Source organism: Aquarana catesbeiana, linkage group LG05 (assembly GCF_042186555.1).
Source record: "Aquarana catesbeiana isolate 2022-GZ linkage group LG05, ASM4218655v1, whole genome shotgun sequence".
In the NCBI taxonomy this organism is placed as follows: Eukaryota; Metazoa; Chordata; class Amphibia; order Anura; family Ranidae; genus Aquarana; species Aquarana catesbeiana.
In genome coordinates this window covers 62634349-62661786 of record NC_133328.1, presented here as the reverse complement: position 1 = coordinate 62661786, position 27438 = coordinate 62634349, and the positions used below count along the sequence as shown (strand labels likewise).

The window sequence follows — 27438 nt, the reverse complement described above, 5'->3', positions numbered from 1 at the left end:
TTTGCAAGTTCAAGATTTGTGTCTTTCTTGTTGGTTTTACACATGCCTGTTTTATCTAAAATGGACATTTCTATTTTTGATAATGCTACCCCAAAAATTGTTATACAACAAACATGTTGGTTTGTTTGAAAAACCTTTGGTAAATGCACATGTAATTGTGCAGGTATAAAAAAGTTTGTTAAACAAGAATGTGTGGATTATTGTCTCAACGCTACAACACTTTTGGGGTGATGTCATTGGTGTTTTCAGTGAAAATGGAGGTTATTTACTAAGGGCAAATCCTCTTGGCACTACAAGTGCAGTTTCAGTGCAGTTGCAAGTGCACTTGTAGTGAAATGTTTTTTGCATTTAGTAAATAACAGCCAACAGTGCTTTGTATAATAAGGTTACACAATCACGACATTTTCTGGACTCAACACATTTCTGTCAGGGTCAGCTAAAACAAACACAAGCAGTAAATGTCCACAAAGAATTTCTTTTTTTTTTTTATTATAAAAAGGCTTCACAGATTTGCTGGCATATTGATAGCCCCCCTACCCGCAAAGAACTCCAGGTAGCGTAACCGGACATCACGGGCACTCAGGGAGGGCAAGCCAGGACGGCCGCTTTCAAACGCCGTCAGTGTTTCAGGTATCACTCCGGCCTCAGGCCCAACTGAGCCAGCATAGTTGGCCGAATGTTTCCTTAAAAAGTTATGGAGAATACAGCACGCCAGTATAATATGGTTCAGTTTATACTCCGCCATATGGATGGGTGTCATAAATAGGCGGAACCGGCTGGCCAGGATTCCAAATGTGTTCTCCACCACTCTTCGGGCTCTGGCCAGCCGGTGATTAAAAACCCTCTGTTCCGGGGTGAGGGTCCTCATCGGGAATGGCCGCATCAGGTGGTCCCCCAGCGCAAACGCTTCATCAGCAACAAACACGAATGGGAGTCCTTCCACATTGTCCTCTGGAGCTGGCAAGTCCAAGCTGCCATTCTGGAGACGCCTGTAGAACTCCGTCTGGGCGATGACTCCACCATAGGACATCCGGCCATTCTTCCCCATGTCCACATACAAGAATTCGTAATTAGCTGACACCACCGCCAACATCACTATACTATTGAACCCCTTATAGTTGAAATAGTATGACCCCGAGTTGGGTGGTGGGACAATGTGGACGTGTTTCCCATCAATTGCCCTTCCGCAGTTAGGAAAGTCCCACCGCTGGGCAAAGTGGGAGGCCACAGTCTGCCATTCCTGTGGCGTGGAAGGAAACTGTTGAGGGAAAAAATAAAACATTACTATTTTTGCTCAGAAACATGGCAAGCAGATTAGGCACAAACATTATGGGTCAACCTCCAGATAGCATTTAGTAAGGGGAATTTAACAACGCCAAAGTATAAGGTACACCTATCATATCCCCCCTCCCCTCATGGGCCATTTCTAACATTATGGGGTGTGTGGAAATCTTGGACAGGTAACCCTCTTCACTTCATTGAGAGATGAATGTCTAAATAATGGGTATTACTTGGAACAGCCCCTCCTTAGTTACACTATTGGCAGCCCACTGGACAGGTAAGAAGTGTCATAATACCAAGATATAAATACACATTGTACACATTTGAGGACATTTGGACAAGATAATAATAGAATACAAAAACTTTAAACAGTACCATTTGAAAGTATACAGGCAGGCCCTTGCACTACATGCTTTGGGGAATTCATCCATACATCTGAGCACAAAAGAGATGGGTATAGTGTGTATGGGTTTTGCAAAGTCAGCAGAGAGATGATTGAGGATAGATAGAGAATTGGGATCAGCTGAGTTAGCAGTTGGGGGAGGGAGGGTTACTAAAAATGATTTGGGGACACCACAAAAAAAAGCCTCTGGCACTCTGCCTGAATTTAAAGAAAAAATAACATTTCAAAACATTTTAGGGGGTGTTTGGGGTAAAGCACTACTATGGAGCTGATAAAATACATTGTTAAGTGACTACATGAGGTGAATATAGGGCCAGGAGACACCTGGAGAGGTTATTGAAGGGCAAATATGTATGAAGGACCTAAAATAATAATTACATAAAAATCCAGCATGCATGAGGACAAAGGGGACATTCACAGCATATTCCAATCATGGTAATTAGGGAATGAGGAAAGAAATACAATATATTAGCAAACATTAAATACAATGAAATGTGATATTAAAGGATAAAAATCTTACCTTCATATACTCCTTCTGCAGGACCTGGATGATGGCAGAACAGGTCTCTGGGATAATGATACCCAGAGCCTGGGGGGAGATGCCTGTCGAGAACTTCACGTCCTGCAGACTTCTCCCTGTCGCCAAGTACCGCAGGGTAGCGACCAACCTCTGCTCCGGAGTGATGGCTTGCCTCATGCAGGTATCCTGCCTGCTAATATAAGGGGTCAGCGAAGCCAACAGATGGTGAAACACGGGGTCCGTCATCCTGAGAAAGTTCCTGAAATCATCAGGATTATTCTCACGGATCTCACGGAGCAAAGGCATATGAGAGAACTGGTCACGCTGAAGCAACCAATTCTTGGTCCATGAACTCCTCCCCACCCTGTTCATGGACTGGACTTGTGTCAAGGTCAGGACCCCAACACCAAGCCCCCGCACAGCACGAACTCTACGAGGAGCATGCATACGCAACATGACTAGAAAACGGTCGGCTGCTCAGAACGAAGTAACAGAACGCACTGAAGAACAGCAAGGCCTGTGAAGAGCGACCTGAAAAACAGTAACGAACGAACAACAATACAATGACTAATTAAAGTCACGCAGAACTTGCTTGCACGCACTGAAGAGCAGATACAAACCCACAAGCACAAACTGAACGGCAGAAAATTATCTGAAAGGCACGAGTCTGAAAAAGCGCGAATCGTCTCTCACCAAACTTTTACTAACACGAGATTAGCAAAAGGAGCCCAAAGGGTGCCGCGCTTGGTTCTGAACCGGCCTTTTCTAGTCTCGTCGTACGTGCTTGACGTCACCGCATTCTTGGCGATCGGAAATTCTGACAACTTTGTGCGACCGTGTGTACGCAAAACAAGTTTGAGCCAACATTCGGAAAAAATCCTAGGATTTTGTTGTCGGAATGTCCGAACAAAGTCCGACCGTGTGTACGGGGCATTAGAGCTATAGCGCTAGGATAGAGGAAAAAGTGGCTGCACGTTAGAAACTGTGAGACATAGTACATTGAAAGCAAATCTAGACAAGCGTTATATCAATGTGCACGACTCGTCTACTGATTGCGATTGTTGGTCGGTCTTGCAAAGGAGAGAAAACCTTTCGTTATCGGTTAGGGTGCCCTTCGGAATACTCTCGATAGCAAAAACTTCCAAGTGACAACAGTCTTTATTGTGTACTTGGAGAAAATGACGAGGGACACTATGCTTGTCGAAACCCTTTTTAATAAATCTGCAGTGCTCGCCTACTCTTGTACGAAGAGTGTGTATGGTTCGACCAACGTATAGTAAATTACATGAGCACCGCAGAACATACACGACAAATTCTATGGAACAAGTAATAAACTGCTTAATTGTAAAAGTAATACCTTTGTTGGTGACTATCTTTTAGCAACCATGAGCGATGAATTGGCATGTAAGGCAACCCCTTTTGTGACACTGAAAGATTCCTGTTCGTGTATCAAAAAAGGTCCTGATGTCCGAAAGGGGTCTGCTGAGCGGTTTTCCCAACTTGCTGGGGTGTGGGCGGTAAACAAGGGGCCAAACGTTGATCTAGTTTAAGAATATTGAAATGTTTGTGAATAATTTTTGAAATAGTCCTATGCTTTGTATTAAATGTGGAAACAAATCTGACGGTGTTGCCCATGTCTTTGAGTGGTTATCTTTATTTTTGTTGTTTGGTAAGTGGTGGATATGGGAAAGAAAAGCATCTTGGACCATGTCATTAGGGTAACCCTTTTCTATAAACTTTTTTTGCATAAGTTCACCCTGTAGGTTGTAATCCTCCACCCTAGTGCAGTTTCTCCTAAGTCTATGAAACTGCCCGTTGGAGATGTTGTTTTTCCAAATGGGTGGTGACAACTATCATAGTGTAGGTAGGAGTTACCGCTAGTGTGTTTAGTATGGTTACTTGTAATTATACTACCCTGGTCATGGGACAGAACCAAGTCTAAAAACACCAATTCCATGGGGTCCAACACGTGTGTGAAGGACAGTCCCAAGGCATTGGTGTTACAGCGGGTGACAAAAGAAGAAAACAGGTCCTGGCCACCACTCCAGATGAGCAAAACATCGTCCATATAGTGCCCATAAAAGACAATGTGCTCAGAGTAGGGATTGTTAGCCCAGACATGCCACTCTTCCCAATACCCCATAGTCAAGTTGGCGTATGCTGGAGCAAAGTTGGCTCCCATGGCTGTCCCTTTACACTGGAGGTAGAACTGATCCAAGAAAGTAAAATAGTTATGCCGAAGGCAAAATTCTATACTATTTAATACAAACTTGAATTGTAAAGAGTTCAACTCTCCATTCTTCGTAAGGAAATATTGGACAGCAGCGAGGCCGACCTCATGAGGTATTGACATGTATAGTTAAGCGACATCTAAAGACGCCCAGAGATCCCCCTCCTGCCATGAATATTCCTTTAGGACTTCAATAACATGGCTTGTGTCCCTAATGTAGGATGATAATTGACAGACTATGGGTTGGAGCAAAAAATCTATATAGACCAATAGACCACTGATAAAGCTGTTGGTGCAAGCCACGATTGGTCTACCTGGAGGATCTATTAGGGCTTTGTGCACCTTTGGGAGATGGTAAAAATAGGGGGCACTGAAAATTGCGGTAAAAAAAAGCATTTTTCTTTTTTTTTGAGTATACCATCCTTCCAAGCTGCTTCAACCAACTTAACAAGTTCTGACTGATAACCAGGAAGTGGATCGGAAGGAAGTTTTGAATAGGTATTATTGTCGGCCAGTAGCCGATAGGCCTCCCTGAGGTAATCAAATCTATTTTGCACCACGAGGCTACCCCCTTTGTCTGCCTGTTTAACAATGATGTCCTTATTGCTAGTGAGATCTTTAAGGGCTAGGTGTTCAGATGCACTTAAATTCATAGGACTGTGTCTAGAGGAGGTGTCACACAACTTAACAAAATGCCTATACATTGCCTGGTAAAATGTTTTTATGTAGGGACCTTTAGATTGTGTTGGATTAAATGTGGAAGGTGGACTAAAAGTAGTATGTCTAACCTCATGGTCCAAAAAGGGTTCTTGGGTTTGACTCGCTATATTACTTTCTGCCCAAAGGTCTTCAAGAATGTGCAAAATATCATCCTGAGGTTGTATGGGTGTAGAATTATTATCTCAGATGGTGGTATTTCACTACCTTGAATAATAATGTTGTCATTTCTAGTGTAATGTTGTTTTAATGTGAGTGAACGAATTAATTTAAGGTCCTTAAACAGACCAAATTTTTTGGGCCCTATGGAGGGGGAAAAACTGAGGCCTTTTTTCAATAGGAAGAGTTCAGCCGCTGTCAGTGTTCTCTCTTTTTTGTTTAATCGTGGACTGTCTCCCTCCTCGTCTACCTCGTCTAAATTGTGTTTTTCTTTTGATTGTGAGGCTCCCTTTGGAGACTGGAATAAAAAAAGACTGTTTCAAAACTTTATTTTCCAATACAGTTTACACGTCTCATTCCATCACTCCCTTGATGCAGTTGGTGCTGGGATCTATCTGGTCTTTCTCCCGGGGTTGCGATGCGCCCAGACCATGACCCGTCACCCGTCCTACCATTGACGGGGGCGGGCCCTGGCCTCGGCGCATCGGCATCATGCTTCCTACGTCCTGCTTGCGATGCCGTATGGCTAGCGGGATCATCAGTGGCTTACCATCCAGGACCTTGGCGCTGCGGGGTTGGGAAGTGGCAGCGAGATCTCCCTGGCTGCCCCTCCCCATCCTCCCCCCGTTGCGTCACTACGTCCGCCCATGACGCTGGCGGGAGCGCGCCCCTGGCCTGCTGCCTTTTAAAGGCTGTCATGGGCCAGGCACCTCAAGGTTTCGCCATGTTCTCTTTGGGGCATGCTACCTGGCCCGGCATTTTTTACCACAGGTAACCTTTTTGCACACCTCCACACGGTTCCACTGACACCAGCAGTGGCCTCCTCTATTGCACTCACATTTCATTTCACATACACTTCCACGTTTCTCTCTTGTTTTGGGCCTCTTCTCATACACTTATACTCACTCACACATTGGTTCCATACCTAGTTTTTCCCTCTACACTCTCTCCACACCCCTCACACTCGACTTACTTCACCTATCTCCCTGTTTGTTTTCACAGTTTTCCTTCTACTCTCTTGGCCTCGTCACATGTCCCCGCCTGGCGACCCCTGTGGTGCTTTGGCCACTTTCTTAGCCGTGGCCGACGGTTTCCTGGAGTGGGCTCTCTGCCTCAACCCCGGGGGAGATTTAATGGACCCAGACCAACATTGCACTCTAATGTATGGGTCATTACCGACCAATGCATTATCTGTGAGTATATTAACAACTTGCATCCCCGGAGCTTATCTTCCCCATACCTCTGCTCCCACATTAACACACATTTATTGTTTTAATGCAGCCCACTGCATCAGACTCCTGATGATTGGTTTCAAGCCAAGAAACGCGTAGAGTTAACAACTATTGATGCACATACTCATTTTATTGTACTATGTACTTTTTCTTGCAATTGTACAATCAGCATTTGAATTATGTCTGTAAATATACTATTTTTAATATGCTTCATGGTGGCCTTAAACATGTTCCATTTATGACTGTATTCTGTTCTAAGATCTATGTTATTAAACTTTATACCATCATTATCTTGCAACATTTTCTGTGGGTAATATTAATATGTACAGGATCCACCCTAGACATCTCACTACAGCACTCTCATTAATGTGGACACACTCACCAACATGCCTCATACAAAGTCCCGCCTTTATCCTCCATATTTTTTCTGCAGTCATATATATATATTTATATATATATATATATATATATATTTATATATATATATATATATATATATATATATATATATATATATATATATATATATATAGATATACAGTATATACAGTGGGGATGGAAAGTATTCAGACCCCCTTAAATTTTTCACCCTTTGTTATATTGCAGCCATTTGCTAAAATCATTTAAGTTCATTTTTTTCCTCATTAATGTACACACAGCACCCCATATTTGTTGACATTTTTGCAGATTTATTAAAAAAGAAAAACTGAAATATTACATGGTCTTAAGTATTCAGACCCTTTGCTCAGTATTTAGTAGAAGCACCCTTTTGATCTAATACAGCCATGAGTCTTTTTGGGAAAGATGCAACAAATTTTTCACACCTGGATTTGGGGATCCTCTGCCATTCCTCTTTGCAGATCCTCTCCAGTTCTGTCAGGTTGGATGGTAAATGTTGTTGGACAGCCATTTTTAGGTCTCTCCAGAGATGCTCAATTGAGTTTAAGTCAGGGCTCTGGCTGGGCCATTCAAGAACAGTCACGGAGTTGTTGTGAAGCCACTCCTTCGTTATTTTATCTGTGTGCTTAGGGTCATCATTGTCTTGTTGGAAGGTAAACCTTCGGCCCAGTCTGAGGTCCTAAGCACTCTGGAGAAGGTTTTCGTCCAGGATATCCCTGAACTTGGCCGCATTCATCTTTCCCTCGATTACAACCAGTCGTCCTGTCCCTGCAGCTGAAAAACACCCCCACAGCATGATGCTGCCACCACCATGCTTCACTGTTTGGACTTTATTGGACATTCGATGAGCAGTGCCTGGTTTTCTCCACACATACCGCTTAGAATTAAGGCCAAAAAGTTCTATCTTGGTCTCATCAGACCAAAGAATCTTATTTCTCACCATCTTGGAGTCCTTCAGGTGTTTTTTAGCAAGCTATATCTCACTGCAGTCCGTTCCTGGTGTACTGTTTCTAATATACTTCAGGCAGGCAGGTGATTCAGTTAGCTGCAGTGTATTTAATATATATGTACAGTCAGTCTTGTGTATATATATATATATATATATATATCTCCACTGCATACAGTTTAGCTATATCTCACTGCAGGCCGTTCCTGGTGTACTCTTTCTAATACACTTCTTACAGGCAGGTGATTCAGTTAGCTGCAGTGTATTTTATTTATATATATATATATATATATATATATATATATATATACACAGTCAGTCTTGTGTAATATATATATGTATATATATTTATATATATATATATATATATATATATATATATATATATACACTGCATACAGTTTAGCTATATCTCACTGCAGGCAGTTCTAATATACTTCAGGTGGTGTACACAGTATACAGTGCCATCCCAGTAACCCATAGTTGTTATTAAACTTCTGTTGGTGTACACAGTACCGTTCACCCCTAGTGCAGTTGCTACTTTCCTGGTGGTGTACACAGTACACAATACAGTGTAGTGTTTTTTTGCTAAACACAATTTACAGCATGTCCGGAAGGCCACCAAGGAGAGGCTGACGCTCACAGGCCACTAAAAGAGGGCAAGCAGGCTCTGTGTCTACAGTCAACAGTGCTGGTCATGGACATGGTGCATCCTCAGCACGTGGTCATGGGGCACGCTTGTCCTTTTTTTCCTGCAGCTGGCTGTGTTATTGAGCCACAACATGCAGAAACGTTGCTGGAATGGATAACAAAGCCCTCCTCATCCTCCTCATCGTCTGTCACCCAGGCTCAGAGTAGTTTGCCTGCCAATGCAGCTGCCAAAGCGGCCTATTCCATTGGCTCCATGTCAGCAGTCACTCCTTCCCTAACCCCACCATCATGCACGGAGGAGTTTCCCGAACTATTCGATCACAGTGTCGGGTACATGCTGCAGGAGGATGCGCAGTGATTTGAAGGCTCCGATGATGGTAACCAGGTTGAGGAAGGGAGTAACGTCAGCCTAGAGAGAGGGGGCAGTCATGTTCCCCCAGCTGCAGCATACTGCCAAGTTTGCTCCAGTGATGAGGAGGGAGGGTATGATGAGGTCACTGACTCAACTTGGGTGCCTGATAGAAGAGAGGAGGAGGAGGAGGCACATCTCCAACGAGGTAGGATGCCCTCCAGGGGGCAGCTTAAGGGCAGCCACCCTATTGCATCACACCGCAGAGCTAAGCAGGTGCAGGGCGCTGCTGACTCCCAGCATATTTTGAAAAGTTCTTTGGCGAGGGCCTTTTTTGACACGTGTGCAGCAGGTTGCACCGTTGCTGTTTGCAACATATGTCTGAAGCGTATCAAGCGTGGGCAAAACAGCAGCCGCTTGGGCACCACATGCTTGACCAGACATATGATGACCTCCCATGCAGTCTGTTGGCAAAAGCACTTAAAAGACCCACATCAAAGAACAAGGTGGACCTCTCCTTGCTCCTCATCAGCTGGGATCTCCAACCCCACTATACCTCCAGTCCTCTCCGAAACCTGCACTGAGAGGAGTGAAGGTATAGAAATAGGTGTCCCAAGTACTTGCAGCCAATCTGCTAGCGGTACACCAACATCGGATTTTAGCAGGCAAATTTCCCTACCCCAGTTGCTAAACCGTCAAAAAAAATTCAGTCCCAGCCATCCACATGCTCAGCGTCGGAATGCTAGCTTGGCCAAATTGCTAGCACTGCAACTGCTGCCTTTTCAGCTGGTAGACTCTGCCCCCTTTTGTGAATTTGTGGAATGTGCGGTACCTCAGTGGCAGGTTCCCAAACACCATTCTTTTCACGGAAGGCCATTCCGGCTCTCTACCAGCATGTGGAAGGCAATGTCTTGGCCTCGTTGGACAGGGCGGTCAGCAGTAAGGTGCATATTACTGCTGACTCATGGTCCAGCAAGCATAAACAGGGATGTTACCTTTCTTTCACGGCACACTGGGTGACTCTGCTGGCAGCTGGGAAGGATGCAGGACAAGGTTTAGTATTGTTGGAGCTTGTTCCGCCACCACGCCTCCAAAATGCTAGTGGTGATTCTGCCACAGCTCTCTCCTCCACCCCCTCCTTTTCTTCTTCCTCTATGGCCTCTTCCTCTACAGATTTGTCCTCTGAACCAGCGGTGCTCCGTAGGCGTTCAAGGGGCTACGCAAGCGCTCAGGCAAAAAGATGCCATGTGGTGCTTGAGTTGGTCTGCTTAGGGGACAGGAGCCACACTGGGGCAGAGATTCTGTCAGCTCTGCAGGGGCAGGCTCAGAGGTGGTTGACACCACACCAGCTTCAGCCAGGAATGGTTGTATGTGACAATGGCACCAACCTCCTCTCCGCCCTCCAACAGGGACACTTGACCCATGTTCCCTGTTTGGCTCACATCCTGAATTTGGTGGTGCAGCGGTTCTTGAGCAGGTACCCGGGCTTACAGAATCTCCAGAGGCAGGCCAGGAAAGTCTGTGGTCATTTCCACCAAGTCATATAATGCCAGTACTCGGCTGGTTGACATTCAAAGTGAATGCAACCTGCCCAAGAACGTTGGCAATGCTGCAGTGGCTGCACACGCAGCAGAGGGCCATCATTGAGTACCTGTGTGAGTATGGCACCAGGATAGGGTCAGGGGAGCTTGGCTTTTTTTCGCCACACCAGTGGCTTTTGATCAAGGATGCATGTACTGTCCTGTCACCATTTGAGTAGGCCACGAGGGTGGTGAGCAGTGACAGTGCATGCATCAGTGATACTGTCCCTCTTGTCTTCCTGTTGGAGCACACGCTTTGTGGAATAATGGACAGGGCACTTGAGGCAGAACAGCAGGAGGAAAAGCAGGACTTCCTTACCTCTCAAGGCCCCCTTTATCCAGATATTAGTATTCCTGCAGGCCTGCCGATCACACAGGAAGAAGAAGAGGAGGAGGAGGATTGTGTCAGCATGGAGGTGGAGGATAACACTCAGCATCAGCAGCAGTCTTCAAGGGATCGTTTGCAGTCCCCAGAAACCCATGGAGTTGTACGTGGCTGGGAGGAGGTGGTTGAGGATCATGTGATCCTTAGTGACCCAGAGAACTCAGGATCGAATGCCTCTGCAAACCTATGCTGCATGGCCTCCCTGATCCTGCAAAGCCTGCGAAAGAACTCTAGGATTTATGGTATCAAGGAGAGGGATCATTACTGGCTGGCAACCCATCTTGATCCATGTTACAAGGGTAAGGTTGCAGAACCTATCCAGCCTTCGCAGAGGTAGCAGAGGATGAAACATCTTCGGGAGGCCTTGCAGAAAGGTTTGTGCAATGCGTTTCCAGAGCCTGGGAGGTTACAATTTCCTGGTGCTGGACAACTGTTGCTGAGGCTTCATTCTGTCACAGAAAGAGCGGTGGAGAAGGTGGCCGGCTGACCGATGCCTTCAGGCAATTCTTCAGTCCTCAGCACCCAGGTCTGATTGGTTCCAGCAACCATCGCCAGCAACTAAATTACATGGTGCAGGAATATCTAGGGGTAAGATCAGACTTGGAGACCTTTCCACCAGAACATCCACTGGGTTACTGGGTCTTGAGGATGGACCACTCGCCAGAGCTTGCTCAATATGCAATTGAGCTACTGGCCTGTCCTGCATCCAGCATTCTTTCTAAACGCACATTCAGTGCAACTGGAGGCTTTGTAACCGATCACAGAGTGCGCCTGTCCACAGACTCTGTTGATCGGCTCACATTCATAAAAATGAATCAGTCTTGGATCACCAGCTACCAAGCACCTGATACTGATGTAACCGAATGATTTTTCTATGGATGTGGGATCCCTTGAAGACTGCATATGCTGAGTGACTATCCTATTATGTTGAGTAACTATCCTATTCCTCCTTAGGGATGAGCTTCGAGTTCGAGTCGAACTCATGTTCGACTCGAACATTGGCTGTTCGCAAGTTCGCCGAACAGCGAACAATTTGGGGTGTTCGCGGCAAATTCGAATGCCGCAGAACACCCTTTAAAAGTCTATGGGAGAAATCAAAAGTGCTAATTTTAAAGGCTAATATGCAAGTTATTGTCATAAAAAGTGTTTGGGGACCCAGGTCCTGCCCCAGGGGACATGGATCAATGCAAAAAAAAGTTTTAAAAACGGCCGTTTTTTCAGGAGCAGTGATTTTAATAATGCTTAAAGTCAAACAATAAAAGTGTAATATCCCTTTAAATTTCGTACCTGGGGGGTGTCTATAGTATGCTTGTAAAGGGGCGCATGTTTCCTGTGTTTAGAACAGTCTGACAGCAAAATGACATTTTGAAGGAAAAAACTCATTTAAAACTACCCGCGGCTATTGCATTGCCGACAATACACATAGAAGTTCATTGATAAAAACGGCATGGGAATTCCCCAAAGGGGAACCCCAAACCAAAATTAAAAAAAAAAAAAATGACGTGGGAGTCCCCCTAAATTCCATACCAGGCCCTTCAAGTCTGATATGGATATTAAGGGGAACCCCGGCCAAAATTTAAAAAAAAAAATGACGTGGGGTTCCCCCTAAATTCCATACCAGACCCTTCAGGGCCACCCGGTGACCCCGCCCCCCTCTGACGCACGGTGACTTGACGGGACTTCCCTGTGACGTCACGGGGAATGCCACAGGGAAGTCCCGTCATGTCCCGTGCGTCAGAGGGGGGCGGGGTCACCGGGTGGCCCTGAAGGGTCTGGTATGGAATTTAGGGGGAACCCCACGTCATTTTTTTTTTTTAATTTTGGCTGGGGTTATTTAAGAACTGTCAGACGAGGAGCGCCGTCACACAGCGGGAGCCTCCCTCCATGCCAGCATGGGTTGCGGAGCGGCCCGGAGAAGAAAATGAAGAAGAGAAGAAGAGAAGAAAAGAAGAAGAGAAGAAGATGAAGAAGATGAAGAGAAGAGCGGGAGCCTCCCCCCATGCCATGGGTGCGGAGCGGCCCGAGGAGAAGAAGATAGAAGACGCCGCGGAGGAGATGCTGGACGAGAACGCCGGAGGAAGAACCAGAAGAGCCAGAAGAACCAGAAGATGAAGGAAGATAGAAGAAAGAAGAAGTATTTAAATAAAGGAATTGTCAAAAACTGTCTCTTGTCATTTTTAACATTTTTGACAGTTTTTTAGTGAAATGGTAGGGGTACTTTTGTACCCCCTTACCATTTCACACGGGGGGGCGGGATCTGGGGGTCCCCTTGTTAAAGGGGGCTTCCAGATTCCGATAAGCCCCCCGCCCGCAGACCCCCACAACCACCGGCCAGGGTTGTGGGGATGAGGCCCTTGTCCTCATCAACATGGGGACAAGGTGTTTTGGGGGGCTACCCCAAAGCACCCTCCCAATGTTGAGGGCATGTGGCCTGGTACGGTTCAGGAGGGGGGGGGCCGCACTCTCGTCCCCCCCTCTTTTCCTGCGGCCTGCCAGGTTGCGTGCTCGGATAAGGGTCTGGTATGGATTTTTGGGGGGACCCCACGCCGTTTTTTTTTTTTTTTTTTTTGGCGCGGGGTTCCCCTTAAAATCCATACCAGACCTGAAGGGTCTGGTATGGAATTTAGGGGGAACCCCACGTCATTTTTTTTTTTTTAATTTTGGCCGGGGTTCCCCTTAATATCCATACCAGACCTGAAGGGCCTGGTATGGAATTTAGGGGGACTCCCACGACATTTTTTTTTTTTAATTTTGGTTCGGGGTTCCCCTTTGAGGAAATCCCATGCCGTTTTTATCAATGAACTTCTATGTGTATTGTCGGCAATGCAATAGCCGCGGGTAGTTTTAAATGAGTTTTTTCCTTCAAAATGTCATTTTGCTGTCAGACTGTTCTAAACACAGGAAACATGCGCCCCTTTACAGGCATACTATAGACGCCCCCCAGGTACGAAATTTAAAGGGATATTACACTTTTATTGTTTGACTTTAAGCATTATTAAAATCACTGCTCCTGAAAAAACGGCCGTTTTTAAAACTTTTTTTTGCATTGATCCATGTCCCCTGGGGCAGGACCCAGGTCCCCAAACACTTTTTATGACAATAACTTGCATATTAGCCTTTAAAATTAGCACTTTTGATTATTCATGTTCGTGTCCCATAGACTTTAACGGTGTTCGCATGTTCGAACGAACTTTTTTCCTGTTCGCATGTTCTGGTGCGAACCGAACAGGGGGGTGTTCGGCTCATCCCTATTCCTCCTCAATTTTCATGATGATAGCTTCTAAGAATATTTTCGGTTCAGGGCACCACCACCACTACCTAAGGCCCAATTTTTCTGCCCCTGTTTAACAGGGGTGCGTAATTACAATTTTTGATCTAATATTTCACAGCAGGGCCTGTTCCTGCGCTCAACAAAAGTATCTGTGAGACTTTACAGTGTTGTGCCACCACCAACACCACTGTCCAAGGCTCAATTTTTCTGCCCCTGTTTAACAGGGAAGCGTAATTACAATTTTTTATCTAATATATCACAGCAGAGCCTGTTCCTGCGCTCAACAAAAGTATCTGTGAGGCTTTACAGTGTTGTGCCACCACCACCACCACCGCCTAAGGCCCAATTTTTCTGTTTAACAGGGGCATGTCATTACAATTCTTGATATAATATTTCACAGCAGGGCCTGTTCCAGCACCCACCAAGAGTAACTGTGAGGGCTTACAGTGTTCTGGCACCACCAACACCTAAGGCCCAATTTTCCACAGAGTGTATAGGGCAGGCCGTATAGTATTTACAGGCGGTCCCCTATTTTCAAACATCTGACTTATAAACGACTCCTACTTACAAACGGAGGGAGACAACAGGAAGTGAGAGGAAATCTATCCCTAGGAAGGGAAATTCTCTCCTGTAAGAGTTAATATGGGAAAAAGGTGTCTCCCCACTGATGCTTTATCATGAATCCTTGTTTCCATAATAACCCAAAATTTTCAAAATCCAATTGTCATTGGGACAGAAAGTGAGGTGATATCTTCTGAAAAGGGGCACAGACAGCAAAACAAATGTTACAGGGGTGATGATAACCCTTCCCTATGTTATCCAAAAAGCTTAAAAAAAATAGATTTTGTGGCTGGAGCCACGCTTACAAAATGTACCTGTTCCAAATTACAAACAGATTCAACTTAAGAACAAACCTACAGTCCCTATCTTGTTTGTAACCCGGGGACTGCCTGTATACTGCTGCTGTTCAGATTATATAGGGCCTGGGGGCCCCACGCCTTTTTTTTTTAAATTTGGGTGCGGGGGTCACCTTAATATCCATACCAGACCCAAAGGGCCTGGTAATGAGCTAGGGTGGGGGGGGGGACATTACATTAAAGGGGTTGTAAAGGTATTTTTTTTATTTTTTTTAAATAACAAACATGTTATACTTACCTTCACTGTGCAGCTCGTTCTGCACAGAGTGGCCCCGAACCTGCTCTTCTGGGGTCCCTCGGCGGCTGTCTCAGCTCCTCCCCGCAATAATTAACCACCTTAATGCGAGCTCCCTCGCATGGTGGTTAGTTATTGCGGGCGCGCTCCTGTGATACAGCCGGCGGCTATAGCCGCTCGCTGTATCACTCGGCCCCGCCCCCCAGCGCGCCGCGTCATTGGATGTGATTGACAGCAGCGCGAGCCAATGGCTGCGCTGCTTCCAATCCATCCACTGTAGCCAATCAGCGGCCAGGCTGAGCAGCGGAATCGAGGACGTGAACGAGCAGCCGAATTTCGAGGGGTCAGGTAAGTAAAACGGGGGGGCTGGGGACGGCGGTATTGTTAGTAGTTTTTTCACCTTAATGCATTAATGCATTAAGGTGAAAAAATGTTTACCTTTACAACCCCTTTAAGTAAAAGCAGTTTTAAATGACTTTTTTTCCTTTAGAAATGTCATTTTGTGCAGGGACTGTTCTAAACATGGGAAAAATCCGCCACTTTACAGGCATACTATAGACACCCCCCAGGCATGATATTTAAAGGAATATTACACTTTAATTGTTTCACTTTAAGCATTATTAAAATCACTGCTCCCAAAAAAATGGCAGTTTTTACAACTTTTTTTGCATTGATACATGTCCCTTGGGGCAGGACCCGGGTCCCCAAACACTTTTTATGACAATAACTTGCATATTAGCCTTTAAAATTAGCACTTTTGATTTTTCACGTTCGAGTCCCATAGACTTTAAAGGGGTTTGCGTGTTCGCACAAATTTTTGGTCTGTTCACGTGTTCTGCCACGAACCGAACCGGGGGGTGTTCGGCTCATCCCTATTCTTGATCTCCTGGAGTCCTGGACCGGATTGTGCTCCCTATTAAATGGACTCCTCAGGCTGCCAAATTTTGCCTGTCAAATAGTTGATGTGTGCCCTGGGGTACAAAGCCTTCGCCAATTTCACTAGTTTATCCAGCGTTGCCTTCCTCTTTATTTTGGTATGACCCCTAATAAATGTCTATTTTTTATTCAAAAATACTTGGCTATGTGTTTTACTTCAAAAAGGACAGTTTGTTTGTGAGTAGGCAGGTACATTTCAAAAATACAATGTCAAATTAACAAGGGACACCAACACCAACCAACCTCCTTGAGGTTAAAAAATACAAGAAAATAATGGTGTTGTGGTAGCTTGACACACAAAATAACAACAAATATTATGGAGATCACTAGAAAAAAAAATCAGGAGCTCTTGATAAAAAGAAAAAAAAAATAGATCACTAGAAAAAAAATAATTATTTTGGAGATCTGGCGAAAAAAAAAAAAAAAAAAAGATTATTCAGATGATCACGAGAAATAATAAAGAAATCAGTTTGTCAGAACTCTGTGTGAATCTCAGCAGCAAAACAACTTCACTATTCTAGCATTATAAAGAAGAAGAAAATACGCTGCATTAAAAGATTAAAAAATTTGCATCATGACGAATGTGCTATCTCCCTTACGAACGCTAGTTTTACCAGACCGAGCGCTTCCGTCTCCTACTTGATTCAGAGCATGCGTGGAATTTTGTGCTGGCCAGCATTCCTTGTACCCAACATTGCTTTTACCCTCTTTTATACTGTTTGTGATCACTTTTATTGTACCAGTTTTTGATACCTGACCTACTATCAATAAACCACCTGGTTTGACCTGCACTGGAGTCCTCCTTCCCTTTTTCCTCCTTATGTTTGTCCTTTGGAGCCCATGAAGAAGCGCCTTGGGAGTCCATCGTTTGGTTCGCAGAGTACCAGTGCGATCCACTAACCGAGAGTTGGGGACACCACATCGGACCCGTTTGACCTCCCAGCGTTCAGTACCTGATCCATACCATATAGGATCTTGAGCCTGTAAGACCCATTTGTCCTATGACACTCTGGGTCCACCACAGTTGGTAAGAGTATTTATTTACCTCCGAAGTGTTATTGAATATGATTACAGACAAGCAGTCCACTATTCCCATGTGATGGGAAACATCTTCACGGGAAGAACCCACCCCTTCACATTTCTTTGGACTATTGCTTTATGTTTCATACACTCACTGTGTTAAGCATAGCATATTTTTTTTTTGTTTTGTTATGGTATATTTGCACATTACATTTTGTTTCAGCTGTACCACATCCAGGGTACACAAAAATATTATTAGCGCCACACTGTCACTTTAATACTCACATAGAACCTTGTATGTTTGAGTGTTGGCAGCTTCATTTTCCTTTTTTCACTTTGTCATTTTTTGTAGCGCAGTCTTTCCCCACCATTCCCTATAAATTGTGTTGTACTGTGCATTCTACAGTTGTATGTGCAGATTTTTCCGTTTAGTAAAGCATTGATACACTTCAGAAGTCCAAGCTTCCTTGGTTTTACCACAAGAACTTAATAGATAGATGGAAAGCATTACAATTGTCCTGAACAGATGCTTGAAAGGCTAATACAATCCGATCACCCACTGCTATGGTGGCCTTTAGTATACAGTACCTTGTCTGATGGATTGGCATGCATAATGTAGTGCAACAAGGGAGGAAGCACAGGCAGCATCAATTGACATAGAAGGTCCCGTAAAATTGAATTGGTATGATATCCTATTTGCTGCTAGGCCCGTTGCAGTGCCTGTTGCACTGAAGTGATTGATAGTTTCAGGAGAATTATTATAAACAAATTCTGCATCTTTGTTCATGAGACCTGCAAAATAAAAGGATTTTTTTTTACAAAAAGAATGGGGAATGTGCATTTTGTAAATGTTTACTTAGCTTAGAGTGTTACTGTACCTTTACACTTATAGTGAATCATCCCCCGCCCCTGTCCCAGCCCCCCCCCCCCCCCACCCTCCTTCCCTATCTTATGCTACCCTATTTTCAATCTAGATGAGAACAGATATCACTAGCAACTGGTTACTGAACTTTAAGCCAAGCATGCCTGACCTGAATTACTGCTAGAATTACTGCTAGAATTACTGCTAAAATTAAGGATTATATTATGAACAGAGCATACATACCAGTCAAGTGCCTTGTACTTTCCTTACCTATAAAGACTCCGGTGTCACTTCCACTGATGCTTTCCATGGGGTACCCAGCATCTTCGAGAGCCCTATATGTACATTCCAACAGTAATTTGTGCTGTGGATCCATGCGGTCAGACTCAGAATTATGAACTCCAAACAGTTTGTTGTCAAACATATGAACTCTAGGATGCAAAAAAACAAGGTTCATTGCATTATGACACACATTTTGGCAGTACTATAAATTATTTCAGAATTTCTACTATTTTTTTTTCTTTTTGGGTTGATTTCTTTATGTTTAGACTTTGTTGTATTTTACATATTAACAAATGTTCATATATACAGTATTTCCACAAGATCTCCAAGTCAGATATTGGAATTGACACAGTCTCCCAGGTGTGCAACCAATAAATATTCAAATTGTGACCGCTCTAATGCTAATTGATGGTCTCTTTTAGATTTTACTTAAAAGTGCATAAATATCATCTCATTTCAATCAACAAGTGCATAATAAATTCATAATCTAATACATTATTCAGTATGATAAATAAATAAACCATCCGGTAAAAACTATGAATTGCCAAAATGAATAAATACACAAAATAAATAAAATCTCCACAAAAATGAATTTCTTTCAAAGTCCATAAAACATTCAAATAATAAAATGTCCGAAATGTCTAGGCAAATCAAAAATCCATGATCTCCACTCCAGGGCAAAGTGTAATGTGCTGTGCAAATCTTTAAATGTGCAAAATCAGCACCCAGTGTCCTCCACCACCTGATGACAGGTGTTGAAATGCGTGGGGCGGAGGCACACTTTAAGTGACTTCATACCACACAAGCCCATCCACTCACAGCCTGTGGTTGTGTCTGGTGCCAACAGTGCTAATACATTGTATGAACTTAATTACTTAGTGTCGGGCATGACACTACAGCATAACAATTTGAAACACTGGCATAACCTTGTGAATATTGCAGGCAGTGAACCCATGAGTGGCTGGAAGGAACAATTTATTTATGCGATTTGACCTGCTGAAGATTATATTGTGTATGTATATCTCCTAAAATGAATGCATTTTTGTGTACACTTTTGGGGAGGGTGAGTATTTTTTACCCTTTAAGGTGAAGGACACCAGATGCTGATCTTGCAATGTCATCCAGTTAGGGCTTGGCACTACTATGAATTAATAAACTACCAGTGATTCCAACAACTAATCTAGCTGAGCTGTGTAATGTTTTATAGCCAGTTTCCACAGGTGGAATTAAAGGACAAAGATCCATGGGTTCTGTCTGCTGCCATGTTACTCACATTTCTAAAACTACATTGCTTGTCATTTTAAAATTTCGATAGTGTGCTTTTTTTTTCTAGTTTTGTAGTAATGTGAAATGTGTCTTTTATATATCAGCCACTTTTCATGGTGTTTTATATTTTGTGATAATTTACTTAGTAATGATGCTGTATTTAATTTTACATTACAAAGTGTCCGAAAAATATAGATTGCTGCAGACAGACCTTTTGGTAAAATCTGAAGATCTCTCTCTCTCTTGGCATACTAGAATAAGTCAACTCCACTGGGGCCACAGATTTAAGGAGGGGCTCCGCTGACGGGGACACAGATGTAAGGAGGGGCTCCGCTGACGAGGACACAGATGTAAGGAGGGACTCCGCTGACGGGGACACAGATGTAAGGAGGGACTCTGCTGATGGGGACACAGATGTAAGGAGGGACTCCGCTGGGGGCACCTGATGTAAGGAGGGACTCCACTGGGGGCACCTGATGTAAGGAGGGACTCTGCTGGGGGCACCTGATGTAAGGACGGACTCTGCTGGGGACATGTGATGGCATCTGGTGGCAGGCGATGTGGCAAGTGACACGCTCAGGGCTCCCACTGATTCTGCATTACGGTGAGATGAATGATTTCATTTTATATTACAATGTAATAATAGAAATATTGCGCTTCAACACCAAATAAAAACCATGCTGCCAGGATGATTGAAGTGCTAACACCAGGTGTTTGGAGTATCTTTATCTACTGATTGTTAAACTTTCTAGAATATACATATTTATATTGTTGTGTAGGATCTGGGTCTGCTGTCACTCCCTCTCTTCCTCCCTCCCTCCCTCTCCTTCCATCCCTCCCTCTCCCTCCATCCCTCGTTCATATCAGATGCTAACCACACCACCTTAGAGCCACGCTCACTATTTTACAGAAACCATGCCCATTTTCACCAAGTGGGGGGGTCAAAAAGGAAGGGCAGGATCTGGCACCCCCCCATCCTAAAACTTCACCAGCCGCCACTGATCCCCATAATGAGCTTGACATACATTATCTGGAGTGCAGAGTAATGAAATGCAACATTTAGTAATCATAGAGAAAAGCTTTTGTCTCTTCTGAAAGTTCCTGTTTACTCCTGATTATATATAGTGGTACCTTGCATTACGAGCATAACTCGTTCCAGAAGAATATAAAAAAAAGGGGTATAGGGTATTTCTGCGCTATCGTGAGACGGGGTGAGGAAAAGGAGAAGCCAAAATCAAAGTGAAATAAGGAAAAGCAGCCTACACCGGGTAGGGTACAGCCTGTCCCTGGCTACAATAAGAATGAATAAAAATGTGGTGCTGCGCTAATCCTTTAAATGAACAATAATTCTATGTGTAATACCTCAGTGATAGTGGGTGTCTCCAAAAAATAAATATATGACAATAGAATAATAATACCTCAATGTGACTCTGTAATAAAAATATAATAGTGATATGTCTTCTAGCAATGGGTATAACTATATACCTATCATACAAGTAATCCACTAGATAAGACAATAAAACACACAAAATTTGTGAAAGGTGATTGGTGCTTATAAACAGATCCTAATACACAAAATATATAAAAATAACAGCTAGCTCTAGATGTAACCAGTCTCTGACTGGACTGGCATACACCTGGTGTGACTGAACACACACCCAGGTGTATATATGCAAAGTGAATAGTGCTTATAGTGCATAACATAAAGTGACAGTATTAATATGGCTGAGTGATATAAAGTTCATTCGTATGCATGCAAAAACACATGCAAAATAATAGTGCTCCACTTGAAAACAATCATCTATTCAAAGTCCACAAAGTATGTATATATAAGTGATCCACTTGGTGCCAAGTCTACGTGATGGTAGTGGTAATTCTTCATGCAGCACAGCACACACTAGTGGGCAGTGGCCCCTTACCTGAAGGTAATGGGGTACTCGCATTTAGCCACTTTTAGGCATGGCAACCTTTCGTTGTGAAAACCGTGGAATCAACCAGCTGTGGGGGATGGTGGTGATGCAGTCCTATCCTGGTTTATCTCCTATGAGGGCGTATATTCCTTCAAGTAGTGTCCCGGGGTCACCCAGATAAATCTTTTGCTGAAGCATGTGCAGCACGCAGGTTCTCTGTGTGGTGTTGCTGCACTTATTGATTCCTACACTGGTTGATGGTTCACATACCTACATGATTCGCACTCAATATTTGCTATTTGAGATATCAACCCAGGGAGCATTTTGTCAGTGTGATATAGTAGCAGTGCTGCACATGCTTCAGCAAAAGATTTATCTGGGTGACCCCGGGACACTACTTGAAGGAATATACGCCCTCATAGGAGATAAACCAGGATAGGACTGCATCACCACCATCCCCCACAGCTGGTTGATTCCACGGTTTTCACAACGAAAGGTTGCCATGCCTAAAAGTGGCTAAATGCGAGTACCCCATTACCTTCAGGTAAGGGGCCACTGCCCACTAGTGTGTGCTGTGCTGCATGAAGAATTACCACTACCGTCACGTAGACTTGGCACCAAGTGGATCACTTATATATACATACTTTGTGGACTTTGAATAGCTGATTGTTTTCAAGTGGAGCACTATTATTTTGCATGTGTTTTTGCATGCATACGAATGAACTTTATATCACTCAGCCATATTAATACTGTCACTTTATGTTATGCACTATAAGCACTATTCACTTTACATATATACACCTGGGTGTGTGTGTTCAGTCACACCAGGTGTATGCCAGTCCAGTCAGAGACTGGTTACGTCTAAAGCTAGCTGTTATTTTTATATATTTTGTGTATTAGGATCTGTTTATAAGCACCAGTCACCTTTCACAAATTTTGTGTGTTTTATTGTCTTATCTAGTGGATTACTTGTATGATAGGTATATAGTTATACCCATTGCTAGAAGACATATCACTATTATATTTTTATTACAGAGTCACATTGAGGTATTATTATTCTATTGTCATATATTTATTTTTTGGAGACACCCACTATCACTGAGGTATCACACATAGAATTATTGTTCATTTAAAGGATTAGCGCAGCACCACATTTTTATTTATTCGTTCCAGAAGAATGCTTGTAATCCAAAGCACTCGTATATATCAAAGTGAGTATCCCCATAGGAGTCAATGGAAACTCAGATAATTCGTTCCACAGTGACTTCTGTTGTAGGTGGGGGGGGGGGGCGCCGGAGACACTCGGAAACACTCGGAAACACTTGGAGACCGCTCAAAGCCACTCGGATGAGCTCAGGGACATTTGGAGACGGAGTGTTTCCGAGTGGCTTCGAGTGCATCCGAGCGGCTCAGAGTGTCAATGGCACCCCTGCACCTCTGGCCAAATGCAGATCCCCAGCACACCCCAGAGGCTTGAATCCTGCTCATTTTGTGGGACAACGCTCACAAACCGAGTCAGGATTTTTAAAAAAATCTCGTATTGCAAAACGCTTGTATTACTGTACCTTCATTTCCAGTTACTTTTACAATTAATTATTATTTATTTTTACTGGCAAGCAATTTAGGGCTGCGTCTCAAACCTTACAGAATACACTTACCCTTGTAGAAAAGCCCCTCTGCTGGTGCATATTTTTCCTGGCTTAGTATTATCTAGGTCACACCAATGTTTGGAATTAAATCTTTCTTCTGGTATCTCACTTGTGCAGTTCCTTCCCTCAACAATAACTTTCCAAAAGTTATCAAGTCCTTCCCCTGTTAAAGAAGTCATTAGATAATTAGAGTTAAAACATAAGCAAACAAAAACATCTAACAATATATTGTTAAAGTGGACCAAGCATTTCATATATTACTTCATGTTACGTAAATGCATTCTAAGTAGTGTGTACATTTGCAGGTATTTATTTTCTCTTAAAGAGATCATAATAATCCCCTGATAATGCCTTCATCTTCTTTGTTCAGGCATCATCCAGGGTCTGCATCTACTTCCTGGACTGAGATGGTGGGTAGATCCTGGTGTTCAGGCAGTTCTTGTTGATTATGTGAGTTCACATATTCTGACATATACAGTATAAGCCTCCTGTTGCAGCCTCTTAGCTTCTGACAGAGTTATAATGTTGGGATCTGGTCACTGAGGGAGAGCAGACTGAGGAAATTCTATTTTCTGTCTGAGGCCTGGGGAGAATACTGTAGCTCAGACACAAAAAAGGGGGAAGAAAGTTCTCCCAAGAGGGCCAAACATAGGACACTGTGATTGATTTAATTGATTTATTGAATAGAAAAAGTTACACACAACAATATAATGAAGAAAGAGACTGATTAAATAGCCCACAGATAGGTTAAAAAAGACAACGTTGTCATTGATTAAAAGGGGGAGTTTGCAGCTGCGCATGCATCACACATACAATAACCACATTCAAGCACACACACTGATCACTAGTTAGCTACAGAAGGACAAGTGGTGTATATAGAACTCCTTCCTTCATAAGACCAGGGTTATGACAAACAGGACTTCTGGTAACTAATTGAAGTTGGGTCAGTTGGCTCATTTGAATGTGGATGGTGTGGAGCGACTTAGTGCAGAGCTGTCCTGGGATCATGTATGGGCTGTTGAATAACAATCCACAGTGGAATGATAGTGAGTCCCTTATTGAAAATGGTTGGACAGATTCCACCTTAGCAAAGCAGAGGGGGTGGTTTTTCTGATGCTTGAAGAACGGACTTAGCACAAAGTCAATCAATACAATAGTGGCAAGGATACTTCTCCATCAGGATCAAAGTGGGGAGGCAATATGGGAAATAAAACACCATCACTGTTTTATGAACGGATACTCTCACCAAGTCCTGTGTGTCCACCGCTTCCATGCGCCTCTACCCACTGATCGGACTTTGAGCCATGCTCAGTGTATAATGGAATCCAGCCACCTGGAGGGTCTCCTGCTATGTACGAGATGCCGTTCAACACAGACTGGCGGTTTTGTCCGGAACGACATCTCGTTAATGAGGAAAAAAATGAACTACCATGTTTTTAGCAAATGGCTGCAATATAACAAAGAGTGAAAAATTTAAGGGGGTCTGAATACTTTCCGTCCCCGCTGTATCTCAGACTGCTCTCTCCCGCTGTCCTCTGCTTGCTCTCCGGTCTAGGACCCTTTTCATGTGTTCTTGAAGGTGGTCCTGACTGCGCACAAGCACAGGCCAGGCCCAAGTTCACCCCCCCAAAGGCCCCGATAGCCTCCACACTCTCTCACTCCAGGCCTTCCACCAAAAAACTCTTCCCCAGCTGAGCTGACCCTAGGTATTTAAGGAGGCCTGCCCCCTAACAATCCAGACTGGGGACTAATCAAGGCTCCTCAAACACCCCAGGTGGCTCCACCTCCCCTCCCACCTCTCTTTCCAGAAAGCACTAGAATCCTCTGGAAAGAAATGGGAGGTCCTGATGACACCACCTGTGAGGCACCGAGCCCTACCCTGAGCCACTCCCAGCCCATAATAAAAACAAACAGGCCTAGTAACCAACCAGGCCTGCTTAAATTTACCTATCCTCTCTAGCACACTACTAGAGGGTGCTTCTTACATATGCGTGTGGGACCGGCATGTGCATTCGCATTTGTGCGCGAGCATGGGTGGACAAGGGTGCTTTAACTTTTACAACACAATTTTACAACCATGTCCCCATTGTTAACATGCCCTTTTTTTTTTAATAAGAGGCAGACATTGAGGGGATATGGCTCCCGGGAGATGCTTGTCATCAATCCCAGGAGTCAATGGGCAGCATTGCATTACTTCCTAACAATAAATGATGCGATGCAAGCCAGAGATGAGCTCCATCTTTAAAAAGAGTAAACAGGCTTTTGTTGCCCTTGTTACCATAGTGTCTGTGCAGTAGTGATCGGTGGTGAAGGCGGCTAAAGAGGCAATTTTCTTAGTAAACTACAAAGGGATTACGCATTGCTACATTTTAAAAACCACAAGGACAGCATCTGGGTTTTAGTATTTAGTGACAATACGTTCGCTGTGCTTTGTGCTTTATGCGCATTTGCAAGATTGGAAGGTGCATGCTAGGTAGCCAGCAGCACCTTATCCAGGAAGAAGCTACTACTGGGCTTTACATGCTCACAAGGAAGAAGGGAGCATGCCCGGCAGGGAACAGAAAGTTTGCTATAAAGAAATACAGGTAATTATACAAATGACATTGCATTTATTAACATTTTTTCATTGATTCATTCATTGATTTTGTTAATTAAATTACGGGGTGTTTTAAAAAAAATAAAAAATATGGCTGGAACTCTGTTTTAATTATTTATTTACATTTCTTAAAACATTTTTTGGTTTCAGACACTCACCTCCAGGGAAATGGCATCCTATTCCAACTATTGCTATCTGATCTTCCAGTTCATCCATCTCCCAGTAGTTCTGTAAAATAATTATGCACAGAGTGTGAAAACCAAAGAAAATTTTCCCCATTTATTAATAGGAGACAAAGAGAAATGTCTTCTTTAAATATACAGTACCTGTGAGAATGTTTGTGAGGACAAGTTTTTACATTTTACATTGCTAATTTATTTGCTTATTCTCTATATTGTTTTTAGAATTGTTACATTGTATCTCTCGTTTGAAACCATATGCATTTCCTATGCTCCTCAGCTCCGTGTAGTGGCCAAAATCAGGGGAGGGCTGGCAGCCTTAGGCCTGAGGGGCAAGTCCAGTCATGTGGCCCATTGAACCACCGAATCAGCTCACCATCCATGCCCACCTGTTTTTTCAATGCAGCCTCACCAGGGCCCTTCAGTGCCGCCTCATCAGTGCCCATCAGGGCAGCCTCACCAGTGCCCATAAATGCAGCCTCACCAGTGCTCATTAATGCAGCCTCACCAGTGCCTATCCAATGTAGCCTCACCAGTGCCCATCCAATGCAGCCTTACCAGTGCCCATCCAATGCAGCCTCACCAGTGCCGTTCCCATCAGAGCAGCCTGATTAGTGCCTATCAATGCAGCCTCACCAGTGCCTATCAGTGCTGCCTGATCAGTGCCCATCAGTGCAGCCTCACCAGTGCCCATCAGTGCAGTGTCCATCAGTGCAGCCTTATCAGTGCCCATCAGTGCAGCCTTACCAGTGCCCATCCATGCAGCCTCACCAGTGCAGTCCCCACCAGTGCAGCCTTATTAGTGTCCATCATTGCAACATCACCAGTGCCCATCAGTGCAGCCTGATCAGTGCCCACCAGTGCAGCCTGACCAGTGCCCATTAATGCAGCCTCACCAGTGCCCATCAATACAGCCTTACCTGTGCCCATTAGCTCAGCCTTACCTGTGCCCATTATCTCAGCCTCACCAGTGCCCATCAATGCAGCCTCACCAGTGCCCATCCCATCAACTTAGCTTTACCTGTGCCCATCAATGCAGCCTGATCAGACAGCAGTGCCCATCAACGCAGCCTTGCAAGTGCATGGGGAGAGAGGAGAGCTGCTGGTTTACACAGAGCAGGGATCTCCCGCTTACCCAGCGTGGCCGTTGTCACACTAAGTCCCGCCTCCTGGACTGGCTCATATGATGGACATCACGCGTCCCGGCATTTGACCAGTGTGAAGCCCATAATAGGAGCCGGTCCAGGAGGCAGGACTTTGTATGTCACATGGCCGTGCTGGGTAAGCAGGAGGTGGAGAGCCCCACTCTGTGTAAAGCGTCGATGCTTACCTACCCTCCCTTCAGAGGCAGCCTGGTGTGCACCCACCCAGGATCGGCCCAAAAGTGGCCCCAGTGCCCATCAATGCAGCTAAGGACATTACGCAGCCAGGAATGGGAGGAACTGTTCAGGGCGGGATCCCTC

The 27438-nt window shown here is 44.2% G+C and overlaps 1 protein-coding gene across 1 annotated transcript in view; it reads right to left on the bottom strand.

Moving 5' to 3' along the window:
* The window catches only part of LOC141145938 (phenolphthiocerol/phthiocerol polyketide synthase subunit C-like), a 92626-nt gene that overhangs the window by 16866 nt on the left and 48322 nt on the right, over positions 1-27438 (bottom strand). The window contains 4 exon segments of the mRNA XM_073632733.1: positions 17820-18023; positions 18364-18524; positions 23210-23363; positions 25955-26024. Coding sequence (XP_073488834.1) covers positions 17820-18023; positions 18364-18524; positions 23210-23363; positions 25955-26012 — 577 coding nt within the window. The 5' untranslated portion in view covers positions 26013-26024.